This window comes from Corapipo altera, unplaced genomic scaffold (genome assembly GCF_003945725.1).
Source record: "Corapipo altera isolate COAL_440 unplaced genomic scaffold, ASM394572v1 101, whole genome shotgun sequence".
NCBI lineage: Eukaryota > Metazoa > Chordata > Aves > Passeriformes > Pipridae > Corapipo > Corapipo altera.
In genome coordinates this window covers 778,878-797,308 of record NW_020884984.1, presented here as the reverse complement: position 1 = coordinate 797,308, position 18,431 = coordinate 778,878, and the positions used below count along the sequence as shown (strand labels likewise).

At 43.9% G+C, this 18,431-nt stretch overlaps 1 protein-coding gene across 7 annotated transcripts in view; it reads right to left on the bottom strand.

Moving 5' to 3' along the window:
* The window catches only part of RAF1 (Raf-1 proto-oncogene, serine/threonine kinase), a 66,213-nt gene that overhangs the window by 32,244 nt on the left and 15,538 nt on the right, over positions 1–18,431 (bottom strand). For 3 of the 7 annotated variants that reach the window (XM_027665990.1, XM_027665991.1, XM_027665996.1), the window contains exon 1: positions 3,914–3,994. The exons of 2 other annotated variants lie outside the window; for them this stretch is intronic. In XM_027665990.1, coding sequence (XP_027521791.1) covers positions 3,914–3,974 — 61 coding nt within the window. In that variant the 5' untranslated portion in view covers positions 3,975–3,994. Of the gene's footprint in view, positions 1–3,913; positions 3,995–4,728; positions 4,815–18,431 lie in introns of those variants that run through there. 2 more of the 7 variants (XM_027665995.1, XM_027665994.1) reach the window with 2 other exon arrangements.

Genomic DNA, 18,431 nt, shown 5'->3' with positions numbered 1-18,431 from the left:
CAGGCACGGAGAGGGGCAGGGCAGGCACGGAGAGGGAAGGCAGGCACAGCTGCACCTGCAAACAAACCCACCGCGCTAGCTCTGCACAAATCCAGCTTCTGCACGATAAAATTTTACCTCTAGAAAGGTTGGCATCCCCCATAAGCAAGCAAAACCCACTGCGAAATACACAATTCAATCACATGGACTGTGTCTCTTAAAACCCTGAAAAAAATATACTTGCTTATGTATGCATTCTACTTATTAATTGTCAGTTCTCATTCTTAGCTCTGAAGTCTACCAAGAAAATGCTTTTCTCCTTTCCCAGTGCCTCAAGAACGGCGCTTTGTTTACCCTCATGTGCTGTTGCACTGCACCATTTTGGTACACAAGATGACCATATTCTATTAAACTGTAAAAGGTCAGTACACACTGCTGCAATAAAATCAACTTTGTGTAAAACAGATGACATTTATAGTACAAACACAATATTCAAGTCACTCAGGGAATAAACGTGCGCCAGCTGCTTTTCAAAGCAAAATCTTTGTTTACAAAAACCCAGCACATGCAGCGAGAGCCAGCACAGCTCTGAGAATTATTCACAGAACTGGGGCCAAAACAGAGTTTCTTTCCAGAAAAAATAAGAACATCACTACGCATGGACTACCTATACAGAATAAGCTGTATCTGCTTCATGCTGTCTCAAAAGCCATGAGCTCACTGCTAAAACACCTTGTTAGTTTGTCACAGTTACCTGATTTCCCAGGATTGTATCAACTCCTCTTTCCATTAATTTCTAGAGCTGACCAAGTGTTTCCACCACCGCATTCGACACACAGTCGGTGTATTTCAGATCAGAACATATTGAAGGGTTTTGCATAAGTAATTACACAAAATCAATCAAAATTGGTACAATGTAGATGTAAGCCTATCTGTTCACAAATTAAACTTATGTGAAACTTTCATGCTTAAATTACTAATCTTGAAATTTGGCAAACCACAAGCTTCAATCTTGTTTTGAAGATTTTTTTGTTACTTCCCCAAGTAAAGGTAATTTTGACTTATGCAATTTGATGGTTTTTTGAGAAATAGAAGGCTGACTTCTGTTTCTCTTCACACACGTTACACACTTGTATAACGTGGATGATCCAGAAACTTGTTTCATACAAAACAATAATCCTTTTCCATCACTTGTTTCAAGCTGAATTTGTACAGAAGTTTTGGAAATCCACCTGTACAAAGCCACGTTCAGCTGGTGTTTGGGTGACCGTGGTCCTGCCTCTCCTCCAGCAGCTCTGGGATGTTATCACCTCATTCCAAGTGAACAGTGAGGCACAGGTGGGAAGAACAGGAAATTCCCGCAGGCTAAGGAAGTCAAAGGATGGAAGAACTCTTTGCCCTCCATCAGCCAGGGCACCACGGCACAAACCCTTGGTGTGCTGCAGGAGCACATTCCCACCCAAGGAGCCCAGGTCAAGGCCAAGGAAACCCCTCCCTCTGGTCAAGCTGGCCAAGGAGGCAGGACAAGCAACTACAGAACTGAAGGAAGAGGAGAAAAATCCGGGAGGTGTTTAAGTGAGGCAACAGAAAAGATGGGGAAGCAATTTAAGCACAGTAATCCAACCCAGCAGCTCTTGGTTCCCATCTCCTACAGAAGCTTTACAACCAACAGCTCTGAACTGAATGTGTTTTCAAATAAGGAAAACTTGGGCTTTTTTCCTCAGCTCCCGGTTTCCCAACAGTAAAGAAGGAGCCACATAAATAATGTGGGGGGAGGAGGGGAGTATATGTTCCAGAAGAAATTAGTGCTGATTTAGCTTACCAAGAAGTGCTGACCAATGATTTCTGTGGGTCATGTCTGTGGTTTATAAAATATGACTATTTTAATAAGTCATAGTAAGTTCAGGCCCTGAGACAGCAGTGACTTCATATGTAATTTGAACAGAATGCGGTGGTGGTAAGAATAAAAAATGGGAAAGGGATTCAACTGAAAATAAAATAAGTTTTAGATCTTCTTTAAAAAAAAAATAGCTATTTTCTCTGCTACTTCCAGATTTTCTTTCAAAGCAGGTTAGTCAGCAGTGTTGCACAATAAGTTGTCCAGTCCTGAAGATATTAAGTATGGCAACAAACCATATCAAAAACACATTCCAGGTTTCTGAAAGCACTGCTGCTCCAACTCAACTATGCTAGTTCACTTCTGATTTAATAATCTAACATTAAATTGCTTACTACATTAACTATCCATGTCATGAACACACATCCAGATCCATACCTCTTTCAAGATAAATTGTAGCCCTAGGGATTGCCTACAGAAAATGTTCATTAAGACAAACCAAAGTAAAGCCACTTCCATTCTGAATGGGTGACCACAGAAGAGATTTAACTGAACTGCCTCAAATTAACTCTCGCATTCCCCATGTCAGTCTTTCCTTCTGCACACCAACACTGCAGACATATCCTAAAGAACAAGAATACCCTTCAAATTACACCTTGGTTTGACACTATGCAGTGATCCTTTAGGCAGTATCTGGAGCTGACATTTCCAGAAGCATTAGAAGAAATTTTATAAATCTTTTGTACAAAACTGTTTTCAGATATTTTAAGCTGGTTTGGTTTTGGAGGCATCTGAGTTTTGCTCCACTACAGATCCTTGTTTTGCCCACCTATGACAACCTACAGCTGCACCTGGAACACACACTGTGCTCCAGCAATTCCACTGTAATTGGTTTTGGGGTCTCACTGTGCCAGGTAAGGTCCCTGTATTTATGGGTGTCACTTAAATGCTAAGAAAGAAAAAGAACCACACAGGCAGGTTATCTATGTGTGCAGTGAGACTGCAGATAAAGAGAGGCCAGAGACAGCCCTGGCTCTGCAGGAATACCACTGCTACATGGCACGGCTGGAACAGTTTAGAGGAAATTAGGACATGAAGGATCTCACTCCAGTTTGCAAATGGCTTTTTTTAACTGAATTTAAATCCCAAAAATAAACCAAAATCAAGCAAGCAGCTCCAACCAAAGAATGCCTGAGCAGAAAGCTTCGGTTGTGCTCATTTTCCATTCCCGGTCCAGCAGCCTGTGGATCGCAGTGACAGGAGGGTCATGGAGCCCCCTGGAAGCGCAGGAGGGACAAAGCTGCAGCTGGACACGACCAGGCCGGGCCAGCACAGCCACCACTGCGGGCAGGGCTCGGCTCCGGGGGGCGGGATGCTCATCCCCCTGCCCATCCCCCTGACAGGGAACGGCTCCGGTTGTTCCAGGTGCCCCCTGTCCATCCCCTCTGCACAGGGCACGGCTCCAGGGGGGCGGGATACTCATCGTCCTGCTCTTCCCCCTGGACAGGGCACAGATCCCGGTGCCAGGGATGCCCACTGCTCTCCCTCTCACGGACAGGACAGGGCTCCAGGTCTGCGGGATGCTCACCTCCCCTGGACAAGGCACGGCTCCAGGTGTTCCAGCTTCCCCCCGTTCATGCCCTAGTCCGGGCACAGCTCCAGGGCTGCGGATGCTCCGCCTGAGTCCCTCCGCATCGCTGACAGGCGGCGGCCCGGCCGCAGCCCCGTTCCCCTGGCCCGGCCCGGCCCCTCGGCCCCGCGCTCCGGCCGACTCTGCCGCCACGGGCTCCGCGCCCCGCCCGCTCCTGCCGCTCCTCCCCAGGCGCCTGTCTGGGCCGAGCGCCTGTCCGCCCTCACGGCCGGCTCAACGCGCCCGGGACCGAGTGCGGAGCGGCGGCCCCGCGGGAAGGGGACCCGCAGACAGAGGGAGCGCGGGCGCTGTGCCCCGCTCGGCCCCGGCGCTCCCCGCCCGTACCCATACCCGGCCCGGCGCTCCCCGCCCGTGCCCAGCCCCGCCCGGCCGTACCTGTGCCGGCCGCGGCGCTCCCCGCCCGTACCCGGCCCGGCGCCCCCCGGCCGTGCCCGGCCTCGCCGTACCTGCGCCGGCGCCGCTCGCTCGGCGCTCACAGAAAATGGCGGCCCCGCGCCCCGCAGACATTTATCCCCGCCCCGCCCGCTCGGCGCTCGGCGCGCCGTCCTGCGCCGTCCTGGGCCGCCCGGCCCGCCCGCTCCGCCCCGGCCCGCCGGGGAGCGCCGAGCGCTCGATCGGCGGCGCCGCCATTTGGGAGCGGCGGAGGGAGGGGATGGAGGGACGGGATCCCGAGGGGATGGCGGGGATTCCGATGGGATCTCGCCGCCGCCGCGCCTCCAGCCTGCCCCGGGAACCGACCTGGCGCGGGGGATGAGCGCTGCCGGGGGGCTGGAGCGGGCCCGAGCCGTGCCGCCTCCCCTCGCTCCCCTCAGAGCGGCCCCCTCAGCTCCCTGACCGGCCTCCCCCTTAGCCCTGCCTCGGCTGAGCCCCTCAGGAGTTTGACAATTAATTAATGAATTAATTAACTAACCGGGGCCATCGGCAGCGCCTGAGCCGCGGTGTGGGCCCGGGACAGCCCCGAGTCCTGCAGGGCACACACCTCGTCCTACCTGTGCAGGGCAGAGCCCGGCTCTGCGGGGAACGGGCAGCGCGCCCCAAGGGGCGGTGCGCACCGAGGGGTGGGGTGTGCGCTGCTGGGAAAGGGATCGCAGGAGAAATTTAAAAAAAAAATAATAAAAAAACCAGCGTGCGAGCTCTTTTCCTGGAGGAGACAGGGAACAGCTGTCAGGCAGCGATCCCCGTGTAACTCGGGACAGGCTCCATGGAAAAGTTGGGATACCAAAGGGCTCTGACTAGAACTCCCAGTGCTCCACGAACTCACTTATAGCTTTGAAAACGTCCAGCACGGCACATCAAATGGTGAACGGGGGATTTATCACCCCAAAACGCAGCTCCCAAGGACAGCCACTGCAAAGGAAAACATCTCTCCTAAAACTGTTCTTAAGGAGCATGCATATTTGCATTTACAGTCATGTAAGTTCCACATTAATTGGTAATTAAATAAGCATTTCTCTAAAAAGAGCCTCCAGCAAACTTCTCTCAGCCTTATTTGGGATTTCTCTACAGCAGAAGGTTTATTCTGATATAAACCAAGACTTGAGTCCAGCTAAAGTCACATTAACCTCACAGAGGCATGGCAAGGGCAAGGAAAAAAATCAGCACTGTTGGGTTTGCCTCTCCTAAGCACCAAATGAGAAAAAAACCCCTAAACATACAGAATCTTTAGATACTGGTGCCCTTCAGGAAGAGATGTGGGTGCCAAGTAATAGGAGATTGAAATGGGGGTGACAGCCAGGAGCTTTGAAAGGCTAAAACACAAGTTTCCGTGTCTTTAGGATACTGTGATTCAGTGTTTTACCCCCATATGTTCTAAAAGTTACCACTTGTTCCAGTGTAATAAAGCCTTCAATTTAGAGGATATTCATAAAATAAATATTTAAGCTTTTTGTAGCACTCTTTCACAAGACAGACCACATGGAGATTTCAGCCTTGCTCTTAAAAACAGAGCTGCTTCTCTTGTTTTCCTCTTCCCCATTGCCCTGGGCTCAGACCTACCAAAAAAACCCAGAAAACCAAATCCAGACCAAGACAGTGCCTACCAAGGACAACATTTAAACATGTGAATCATCCTTTTCAAATTCCTATAGAGTAACTTTCCTTTTAAGTGTCTTGTTTATACTGAAGAAGTCCTGTAATGCACAGACACTATTTATTTATCTGACTTTAACAGGAGTCATATCCATGTATCTGAGAAACAAACTGGAGGCAGTGGGTACAATAAATATTCACATGGTTTTGGACTAAGCAAATCCCTGTAACATGGTAGAAAGTAGTACAGACTTTAGAAAAGCGTGCAAAAGGATCTTAAAATATTGTAATGTAAAATATAAGTACCTGCCGTGAGGAGCTTAGAAAGAAAGAGGTAAAAGAAGGAGGGACATCCACCTCAAGAAGAGGTGGTTTTGATAAAGACTTTTCATAGAATTTTAAACTTCTTTGAAAAGGGTAGAAGGATCAAGGATTGTATCTGGAACAAATAAACACAGGTCTGGAGGAAAGCAAGCCAAATTTCAGAGAGTTAAACAATGTGGCACATGCAAAGAAATACAATAATTACAAGAAATAAGAAGAAAAGCAAACAAGGAAACCAATCAAAGAGACTGAAGCAAGGCAGCTTCAATGTAGAAGGGAAACAAAAATGGAACAAACTTTCCAAAATAAACTGAAAATTCTCACCATTTTTCCTGAGGCTGACCTGGTTTGTGCTTGTGCTTAGATGTCTGGGGTGTGAATGTCCAGGTATTGGACTTCCATTTGTCCAGGCACACAATCCCATCTGACATTTGCACCCTCTGAGGGGTTTTCTGCCTGTACAAAAAGCAGCTTGAGGAGTGATTTGAAGGGGAATGAGAACCATGGGGGCTGGGCCTGGCTGAGTTAGGGACAGCAACCATTATCTTGAGCAATCTGCCTCGTGGCTGTAGCCTAGGAATTCATTCCCTTCCCTCCAGTGGGTATCTCACCCAGGCAGAGCCATCCCAGCTCCCCAGAGCCCAGTTTGCTCACAGCTGAAAACGAGAGAGATGATCCCCCGTGAGCATCTTGGAGCAGAGTTTGAATTCTGGCCGCTGAAAAGGAGCTGTAAAAGTTAAACCTTTCCTCATTTGTGGTGGTTCAGTTTGCTCCATGCAATATTCCTGAATTCCCAGCCCACTTAACTGTCATTACCTGGGGATTCTCCAAAAGTATCACATATTTGAAGTGGCATGGTGTAACTTAATTGTATCCTCAGTACATAGCTGTGAGCCTCAGAAGAATGAGTAGCGAGAATTAGGAGTGGAATGCTGACTGGAGGAAAGGAGAAATGTATATACACAGTTCATTATGGAATTTGGGGTATCAAATCTTACTCCCTGACTCCTCAAGCCAAGGATTACTATAGAGAAACTTTGCCACTTTATCCAGGGTTCTTCCCCCTGAGCTTTGTCCCTCTGCATGCCAGGTTGATCTGTGCTACAAGTCATTCTCTTATTCTCCCATGAGATTTTCTTTTTTGATTAAGAGAACATTGCTTAGTTTAAATCAAGTTAGATACAAAAGAAGTCCAGTGTACAGAGGCCATGAAGAAAATGGCCTTCAACATAAGCATTTGCAACTTAAAAGAAAAGCCAAATAAGGAATCTCTAGTTTGTTATGATCATGCATAAACTATTTATACTTTATCATTCGGCTGAAAGACTTTATTATTTGCCTGTGTCACTGAAGTGTTCAAAGAAGAGGGTTGGAAATATAATTTATAGTTTGGGTTTTTTCATGCATTGAGAATTCAAATTGCATAAATTACTTTATAACAACAGGACATATAAAGCTGATAAGAATAAGTAAATTTGTTTTGCTGGAATGAAAACCGTAGCACAGTCTGTTCACATTAATTATTTTTGCTGGTTTGTCCTGAAAAAATTCTCAACTTTTGATTTTATCCATATCCAGCTAAAAGTGATTGCTGTTGGGCTGGCTGCAGTACATGCCTCACCTGGTCACTGCTTCATTCTATATCTAAGTTAAAGTTAGTATCTTCATTTTTCCTCTTCTTCCTTTTCACTGCTTTAACTCTTTTCATTTAAGAAACATATTTATCTAAAAAAGTTACACTATTCCATAGAGGAATATTATCCTCTATTGCATGTTCTTCCAAAACTAGTTTCATCTCTAGTACTATAATCTATTAGGTGTTCATCCCTACATGGTTCTTGGCTGTCTTTCTACAAAATTAACAATAAAAATGTTTGATGAAAGCATCGATTGTATAGCTTTTCAATACCAGTTTGTGTGGGAACACTTCAGAGTAAAATTGAAACAGCTTTTCATTAAGCCTTGCACTAATTAAATTATTCTGGGAGTGCAGCTCTATAAACAGCAAACAATAATCTCTTACTGAAAAAAAAAAATCATGATAATCTTACGTGAAATATTCTTACAACTTCCAAGAAGCCCTGTCCCAGTGTCCAGCCCTGCACACGCTGCTGTAATTCCCGGTATCACAGCTATCCAGTGTGTGCCCGGTTATCCAGGGGCAGCAGAGCTGTCCTGCTGCTCCAGTTTCAATGCCCTGCCCTTTGCTTCTAGGAACACCCAGGGGCACTGCCCTGCCCGGCCCCTTCCCTCCCACACCTCTCCAGGCAGGGCAGCCCAGTGCCTTTCCTGAATTGTGGATACTCCTTGGCAGGACTCCCTCGGGATTTCCCTCTCTCCCGGTGTCCGAAGGAGCTGTGCCGTGGCCGGAGCTGTGCCCAGCCCGCACCCAGCTGTCCCTGAGTCCAGCCACAGGCACTGTCCTCGTGCTGCTCCACACCCTGAGGCCCCTTGGTTTGGCAACGCACAGCAACCCGACAGAAAGCATCCCCAAAGCCACGGAGTCTCAAAGTGGCCTCTGTGAAATCGTGTCTGACAATAAAGGGAAAGGCCTATTTTCTTAGGCCACCGGCGCGGTGGTTTTCCCCAGAGCTGGAAATATGTTGGAGGGGTTGCAGTTACATTCCCAATGGAGGGATTGAGAATCTGGGCGACGTTCCTTTCATCACACACAGAACTTAGGAAGCTTCAAAGAGGAGCACAGGACAAACAGACCAAGGCAGTTGCTAATAGCACTGTGTACTGAGAATGTCAGGGCACGAAAATAATTTTAGATGAATGTTTTATAAATTCAATGTGGAGATGCTGACCTGATGGGTGCCACCTGCACAGTGAATAAAAACTCAGCCTGAACAAGCTCTCTTGGAGCTTCAACAGGGGGAGAAAAGAATTTAAAAAATTAAAAATCTAGGCTACAATTTGTGTCTACTTGAGCAGCCATTCCTACTGTAGAGACAATAAATACAGCACTTTGATTTATACATGTATTCTATTTTTGAAACCTAACCAGACTGGTTTATTGGGTTTATTTTGACTTTCTGAAAAAGTCTAACCACAATAAAATCTATTCAGAGCTAGGTACTACAGTTTAAAAATAGCAAAGCAGAAACAACTCTTTCCTGACAAACATTTTAAGAACCTGAGCTGAATATATAGTAAAAACATCTTCTGCAGCAGAGCAATTACACCTGATACAGAGCCTCAGGAAGGACTGATCACCGGATTTGGTGGGACCTTCACCTATGCAGGATTTTTCCTGTGGATGGGCAGCTTCTAGTGTGGTAACTGAGCTGTGTTCAATACTTAGATTGTCTACAAGTTGCTCACTGCAATAATGTACCCCAGGATGACAGGAAAATGTCAGTTTTCTGTGAGGAATCGTGAGTGCTGGATCAGCAGGAGGTAAAACGGGAGGCTATGAGTATGTGCACATGTGTATCAGACTATATCTGAAAAATATATAAACTTTGTCTTTCTTAAATCACATTTGTTATGTTTCTTCATAAAAAAAGACAAACTGGTTTTTTTATAGCTCTGCTCTTGTTGTCATGTGTTTGCACTGTGCACAGAAACACTCATTCTCCCTGACATCACAGGGCTTTTATCCAAGGGAGATTTTGGAGACAAGGGAACTTGAAGCAGCCCAGCCAGTGAATCTGTCCAACTGCTATTCCCAGGTAACACCAGGCTAATTAGCGTGTAGGTCTAAGGTTATAAATACCTGCACCATTCAAAGGTTCAATGGAGGGAGCAAGAGGACAAATGAAAAGTCCATTTTAGCCATGTGCACACATTCATGCACTGAGAGAAATGGAACTCTCATGTTCTGGGTTCTGTTAGAAAAATCTGTGCAAAGAAAGATAAAAGGTCTCTGGCTTTCAGCACAAGCCTATTTATCCGTTGTCTTTCAAGTTCATCTCAGGCATTCAGCTAAACAAAGATAGGTGATCAAAGGCTGCATTCCCTTTGGCAATACAGCCATGCTTGAGCCAGCCTGGGATATTTTGCACCTCCGTGTCCTAGGCAGCAATCTGAACTTGGAGGGGCCTGACAATTAAAAATCACGTCGCAAGCACAGAGCTTCAGAAGCAGTGTGCTAATGTGACAGCAGGGAAGAGTTCTGTCACTGAGCTGAGCCCGGTGTCCTTACCAGTGTGAGTTGTCCCAAGCAGGCTGGTACAGAGCATCAGGGCCAGCCTGAGGTGCTGGGGGAAATCCAGCCTGGGCTCATGGGCACAGCTCTGCCCCCAGCAGAGGCAGGGGGCGTTCCCCAGTGCAGCTCTGGGCTGATACATTAGTGAAGCTGTGCTATTTTTAACAACAACTGCATATGTATATGGCTCATTTGGCCTCTGATTATAAAGGTGGGGGATGTTTCTCTCAGATGTTCCATGCCAATTGTTAAGGCTTTTCTTTTGTTGCACATTCATTTCTCAGACTGGACAGTGGTAATCAGATTGATTATATGCATCAGGGTCTGCTTTTGCTACAATAGAAAACTCAACTATGAATAAAGCTGCTAATCCAGGATGATGTTCTTTTTGGTCTTATTTTTGTAAGAACTTTTTTAAATTTCTTTCTGCAAGATAATAAAAACCCAAAACAATGCTATGAGCAAAACAAGTAAATTACCTGAGCAGTAATTAGCCAAGACATCAGGTCAAAGGAATGCAAACATACAGGTCTCTTGCTGTAGCTCATCAGAACCCTAGTGTGCTGCGTTAGGAGATTTGTTAAATCTCTCAGCAATTGCAGAGAAATGAGTGTTGACATGTCTGGCTGTACCTGCGTATTTTTAATACTTTGGAGATATATATCTAATACTCAGATGTGTTCAGCTTAATTTATTCAGACATTCCTTAACTTCAAACCTATTTCTGGTGGAGACAGAAGCCTTGCATTGGCAGCAGATTATGTAAGCCTTTCTTCTGCCTTTCACAGGAATGGAACAGTGACATAAGAACTTCAGTAACTGCTGAAACATCATTGCTGAGACATCCATTTCATTTGATAGTAAGGCCAAATAAATACAAAAAAAAGCAAAGTCTAAGGCACACTAAAGCCTTGTTTTTCACAAATCGAGCACTGCTAACATCTTGGTGATTTAGAGTAACTGGTTCTGTGCTCACATACCAGCTTCTAGACAGCAAGTGAAAAGAAGGGTATTTTTTCCCTTAACGTGTACAACGTTGGATGGAGGGAAAGGAATAAGGATTTTCTTGTGTCCAGTATGCAATGTGTATTTACTTAGAATTCCAATGGTGGTGTGATGACCACAACACACCCCCTGTTAATTCTTACACACATGCCATACTATTACCTTAATTCCAACCAGAGTGTTCCTTACAGTGTTACAGGCAGGGGTGCTCTCTGAAGGTTCTGGAATTGCAGTAAAGCCAAACCTTTCCTGGGGCAAGGAGGGTGGAACTCCAAGGCATTGGAGGAGGATCAACCGCTGAGACATCTCCCCAGGGCACCCCTGACAGAGACACCTCTTTTAAGGCTGTCTTTGGAAAACAAACCAAGGGGGATTTTTCCTCCCCTTGGGAAAGCCTTACTCTTGAGAATAAGGACCAGTATGACCAAAGAGATCTTATGTTGGTGCACGAGGTCTTCAGATAGTTTGACCCAGCGCTCTGTGGGTAAATTATCTGACTTTTTGTAGCTTTCAGGGTAAGGGACTTCAAAATTAGCTATTGTAACTAAATACTTGGTTAAAACATTCAGTAGAAAGCAACAAATTATTTCCTCAAGTAAAGGATTTTGATTTATCAAGTTTTTGAGTAGAGTCACGCTCTTGGCTGACAAGAATCAAGCAAACTTATTTGCCTTTCTTCCCCCCTCTCCCAAGGCTTTGTTTAGCATTGAATAACATATGGTCGACTACACCTATTCTTAAATAAGTATTGAGGATTATAGACACAGTTTGATCAAAATAAAAATGGCATTTTTATAAGCAAATTTCTATAATATTTCAAATATGATACCTTATATATTATCATAAATTAAATATATTATAAGGTAAAATAATATTTTGCACCTGCTTTGTTCATGTCTAGTAGAGTTCAGGATATTTCCATTAAAAACAAAGGTCTAACCTCACATTTTTAGTACTTTCATAGTAAAGCATATTCCTGAGAATGTTTTCTTTTATAACTCTGTGTATAATCCCTCACTTCCCCCTTTAACTCCTACAATTGTGCTATTCTACCCATCTTCACAGAGCTCAGAGATGTAGGAAGGCAAGATCTGGCATGGAATTTGGAGACAGGGGATAAAAACCAAGCAGAAGTTCAAAAGTTACTGTGCACATGTGTTAGCCAGTGCTTTACGTTTAAAACATGGGATTTGAGAAGCTGCCACTCATCAAAAGGAGGGATGGCAGCAAGTTCCTGCATTTGAAAACCACAAGGAAATCTCACATCTAAGTCATCCAAAGATAAAAGAAGAATTCCCATTTCTGGAGCAATCCTAGGAAGTCTTTGAGTATGGGTAAGAAATGAGATTTGTTCTCATATTGGACACAATACAGCCCATATAATATAATCATAGATTTATTTAGTTTAATACAGGCCATGTAATTCACTTGATTATTTAACTTAAACACTTGGAAAACCCTGGTTTCTCTTAGGGATAGGAAATAGACTCAAGTGATTAAAAGTCTTTGGTTAGTTTTCCTGGTAGCTTTTTGATGCTTGTTTTTGCAGGAAGTTCAGAATTCTCTAAGGAAAGCTCTAAGCTGTTTGTGTGGCTTTGTGACTAATGGAAGGAATTTACACAAAATGTGCCACTGCTGGGCAGTGATATAGAACAATAAATCATGGAACAGGCAAGAGGGAGGAATCACCAAGGCTCCTTTGCCATAAAATAGCTTTTCCTAGAGGAAAGTGGAACTGCTGCAGAAGAACTCCCATGAAACCTTTGGAACGATGCTTTGCCAAGGGAGCCTGCCTTGGAATTTGGCAAGAAGCCAATGTGCCCTAATTACCTTTACTTTGCAGTTCGGTTCTTGGTAAGAAAGCACCACTTGGAAGTAGCTAGAAATGTATCATTTACTAATCCTGAGTAAATGGGATTGTTCTGCTGGGACAGAAACCTGTGCAGGCTTTGAAAAAAATACTAAAACTAATGTTTATAAAAGAAGACTTGACAAGGATATAAAATCCTAGGTAGCCAAGGTTGAGCAGTATTATAAATAATCCTTTATGCAGGCTATTAAAATTAGCAGTTATTTTCTACTATCTATAAAAATAGGTAGTTTTCACATTGAATACTGCATTCCTCATCCAAGGAATAGCAGTTCCAAGAAAACTTTCATCACAGAAGGAGAGAATATGCAATTATTCTCTCACAATAACTTAATGCAGTAGAAAACTTTCAAAGCAATAAACCATATAAATACTATTCTTGCCACAACTATTTACTACAAGGCAGTAGCAGCCTTGGTCTTCATTAGCATTTGAAAATTAATGGCTGTCATTAGGGATGTCATCGTGGAAGCTGTTGATGCTACTCGGTTGCTTTCAGTTACATTAACATCTCTCTTCCAACAGCCTAAACTGCTTTATTTTTAAGCTAACCCCTGAACTTGTTATTGTGATTTCTCATGGATATTCCATCGGGAGCCCCAACCCCCGTGTGCCTTGTGCCGCTGCCCTCCCTGCCCGGCCGGGGCTGTGCCAGCCCTGCACTCCGGCCGTGTGTGCCACCCGGGGAGCTTCCCACCCGGAATGCCAGCCAGGCAGGGAGCCTTCCCACCGGGAATGCCAGCTCCACTCAGCTACTCATGATTAGGAGATTGCAGGGGGGGTTGTGATTCATGGAAGCTCCAGAATTAAGCTAAAAAGGTTTGGCAAATTATTCTTGCTAGAATTAAACACTGTCAGACAGATTGACTTAGTCAGACTTCATATTTCATTAGAGAACTTTCGGTTTTTTGGCTGAATTTCCAGATGCTTTCACTTCCAGCAGGAGCAGTGTGAGCACCCACCTCATCACAGATGATGTGCTCCCAGCAGGTCACAGCTCTGACAGTGCAGACAAGCAGTTCAGGGGTTTTGTCAAAGGTTCCAGTTCCTGCCTGCATCAGAGCATTTGTTATAGGGAGAAACCAAGTTCTGTGACCCTCCGTGTTCTCCTCTCTAAACAAAAAGCAGGAGCACTGCTATGCTTTCAGGCTGAGGTGCAATGGCACAGTCCCTGGAACAGCTTCATTATATCCCACTGCCTTTTCCCTTTTCCCTTGGAGCCCCAGCTGCACGTTTCTGCCCCCTCTCACACTGATCGAGACATGACACCGCAGGGTGAGTCAGGGTTTGATGTTTTCATGACTAATCTCACAACCCCAGAGCTCCTTGAGCAAGGCCAGGGAAGGAGCAGGAAGGCTGGGTAGTGCAGGGACTGGAATCTCCCCATTTGGCAGCAGCCTACAGAGCCAGTTATTTGCTGTGTGAAACTGCAGCCAGAGCAGTTGGAAACTCTGTGATCCCAGAAAGAGTATCTTTTGCATATGCAAAATATATCTCCAAAGCCATTCCTCCTGACTCAGCTGTTTATGGCACTGACATGAGCAATATTATTATACACGTTCAGATCTGAAGCTGTTAAATGCTTTTTTTTGGTCTATTGTTCATAAGTTCTACATACATTATAATTAATTTACCTCTTACTCTACAGGTGTTAGCCTGGTTTGAAGAAAGCCCATATGACTTCTTCAAAAGGTTATAAAAAAACAACAAAAGGACTAAATAGGAAGGCAAGAAAGTTTGCTGATAAACACCATTTTTCAAGATACTTGAGACTAAAACACAGACATTGAAAAAGCACAATATTAGATTATGAAATAGTAGATTACATCTTATGCAAGTGGATCCAAAGCAACAGTCTAGCCAAAGACAGCCTACATGGTGTGTTATCAGTCAGGGATTCTGCTTCAGCTCCTGACAACCAGATAAAGAGATGTGGGATTTACAGGGAACAGCTCCCTAAAAACACCAGCTCAGCAATGGTTAAAACAAGAAACAATGTCAGGAATTCAGGCTGAGAGATGAGAACAAAGCAAAGGAGAGTGTTTGCTGCACCGTATAAAAGAAGGATGTGCCCACATTTGGAACACAGCACACAGGTCTGTTCCTGTGCCACAATATGGATGGAACAAAATCAAGAGGAACAGCAAAGAGCAGCAGGGATTTGTGGAGATATAAACCATGATGAGCAACTCGCTGCATTAGGACTCTTCAGCTGGGGAGAGGATGACAGAAAAAATAAAGTTATTTTCATAGGACAAATACCTCTCTCATGTCTAGATAGTCATCTCATAGGGAGTAAAAGGATTTGAGTAAGAAGTAGGCAAACTCAGAAAATAGGAACTCTGCTGGGCAATCATAGGCATTTCCTATCAAGGCACCACAAATCCAGGGATGGATGATTAGGAAAAGTGCTGTGAACAAACTGGAAAGTGTTTTCCCCTGCTATGACCCCCAATGTTGTAGCAATCAACGAAAGGTTTTCCTGAATTAGTGGCAAATTTTCTGTTCCTGTCCATTTTCTGTGCATTCTATGCCTTTTGGGATTTGTGTTCACCTTGCTATGATTTTATATTTGAAACACCAGAGCCTTTTTTTTAATTAAAGTCAGAAGATTATGTCGAGCCTCTAAAATAGCGTCTTTAAACTCTAAACCAGATTTCAATTTACAAGCATCTCTGAAATATTAAAACACTGATCTTAATGTTTCGCTACATGCTGCAAATACATGAAGTGTTATAGAACTATGCAGCAAATTCCCACCAAAAAGGTACATAGACAGTTAGTTTTAAATTAATTTCTACTTTTACAAAATGCAGCCAATATGACAAAAATATTATCACAGTTTGTCACTTTTAAGTGACAGCATCTCAGTTAAGTAATTTCAGGACATTTTCATCCCTATCCTATTTCTGATCTCTGCTGATCTGATTGTGCTTGATTCCCATCTTGACAGTGTAGTTGACCCCTTTCCTTAGTCCAACACCCACTGGGCAGATTGTCAGTCTCCAAAATGTGCCCTAAGTGCAGGGTCTGACTAATCTCAGTCTGACCAAGCAGAATGAGTAATCCAGCACTGATATACATTACTTACAGTCTAAATCATGTGCATCTCCTAATCTGAAAAGTATTTAGGACACGAGATTTAGATCCAGATCTATTCTCCAGATGTTCCCCAGTTATCAGAACCCTGATCTGCTAATCCAGGACAGCCTGGGCTTTTCAGAACTGTTATGGCTCAGCTTTAGTGCTGCTCTTGTTGCTTCACAAAACTCTGCAGAGTGATGTATTGCTGTGCTTGAGCTTTGTTTGATTAGGTAGGATAAATACACGGTTGTTTCTCCAACACCCAGAAACCAGAGGGGAAAAATAGCAATGTGACATTAAAATACTTAGAATAAGGTTTTACAGTGAAGCAGAAAAAGCATCTAGTTTAATTTGCAGGGTTAAAAAGCTGTTCAGTATCTACAAAAATCCTGCAAATAACTTGAAAATCCTTGACAGGTATTAAAGGATTAAAGAAACATCTGGGGTGTTATAAGGTGAGTAAAGGTACATAGAATATATAAAAGGATGGTGGACTCAGAGCTTTTGTTTACATATAGCACTTTACTTGGCAAAACAAAGCACCATGGAAGTGTGCAACATGTTTTTAAAAAGCAAGTTTAAAGCACACAGGATTGTCATCCCAGACTTCTCAGAAATAAGTAAGTAAGAAAATAAATAAATAAGTGAGGGGAAAAAAACAGAATGGGAATGGGGAGAGGAAAGAGAAATAATATTTTCCCATGCAGGTATTCTGGAAATTAGAGCAGACTCCACCCAACATGGTAAACAGACAGTTTACAGAAAGGCAGGCTCAAAAGAGAAGTAAAATGAGGAACTCTGCAGTCAAAAAATACAGAAGTTCCCTAAATAAATAAATGTTGTGTGTTAAAATTTATCATCATCTTGATTCTAGGAACTCAGTGATATCACCACAGGCTACAAAAATAGCTCCTGAAGGAAGGAGTCACATGGAGTGATGTAATGACAACATGGAATAAATCCTTACTTTTTTTAATCTGAAAAAATTATATTCAGCAAAACTCTAGGAAAAAAAACCCACAAAACAACCTAAAGGGCAGCTCTAGTGCAGGGGCTCAGGGCAGGGGCAGCACTTATCCCTACACTCCTGATGCTCCAAGACTATCCCACCGCAGGAAAATCGGACCTTGGCATAACATGGCAGAGCATCCCAGAGGTGTGAGGGGAGGGGAGGGAAGACCTTCAGTCCTGGAAAAGTTCCTCTGATGAGATGCACCATCACAGAGCCACTGCATTGCTCCTGTCTGAGGACAGGACAGACAGGGGAGTACTCAGTAATCCCACCAGGAGCTTCTGTCCTCACGACTTCCCAAACACGAAGCATTTTTGCTCTGTTGCTTTTCTACCACATGTTTTTGTCCAAAAAAGGCCCCCAGGAAATCTGGGGTGCAGCAAAGGGCAGTGGCTGGCATTGCAGTTTTGCCAGCCTGCACTTCCATTCCCACAGCAATATGCTCCAGGATAACGTTTTCCAAAGTCTGAAGTATAAAAATATAATCCTAAAATAATTCTAAGGAAGCCAGAAAAAAAAAACAACAACTTCAGAGACTTCCATTAGAAAATACTGGAAAACACCCCAGTGCTGAGCTGTGAATGGTTAAAGAAAATTAGTAGCTGTACACACTGATGGCAGCAAAGAGCATCACTCCGTGTGCCCTGGTGCATGAGATCATGGGCCAAGGGGATATTTCAAACCACAGGAGAGAACTATTGCTCCTGCTTGCATGGACTGTGGCCAGAAAAGGAAAGAAAAAAAGTTTTAGAATCTCCTATAGGAAAAAACAAACAAAAAAGTGGCCCTGCTATGAGCTGCACATGAGTCACTAGGTCCATCTTTGAGAACCGCTCTCGAGTTTAAATGAGCCCAGAAACTGATTCTGAATTATTTTGTCTTTCTACCACATCATCCTCCAGTGAGGAGCTCAGCAACAGCCTCATTTGGCTTTGGAGCCTGTCATAGCTCCTGGTTGTTGAAATTACTCATTATCCAGCTCCATTAATTCCAGCTTTCTCTTCTAGAGTGCCTGAATATTCAAGTGTGATGCTTTATGCCATTTAATTCTCTTCAAAGATCTCTATGTGTTAATAAGGAAATAATGTGGGTTTAAGATAAAATGCACAATAAAAATATATACAACAACATCATGGCAAATTTTAGATGATAATGAGCAACAATTACAAAGGCTTTGGGTTTAAAGCAGTGAAGGGCTCAAATACAGGAAAGACTCAAGTCACTCAGGTGAGTAACTGAAATATATGTAAGCAGATTTTAAATGCTTTACTGGCTCTAAGTTAAGTGCAAGAGAGAGATTTTCAAGAATGCCAAAATTACCTTGTTAGTAATAGTGGGAATCAGTTGGAAAAAAGTGTGAAGCAGTAACAGGGAACATCTTTCTTTAGCCACATCTGCAGCTTCAAAAGCATCAAACCAAACTTGTGAGATTACACTGAAGTAAGTGTAAGGATTAGCCCTGTCCCCTGGGAAGGCTCATTTGTTTCT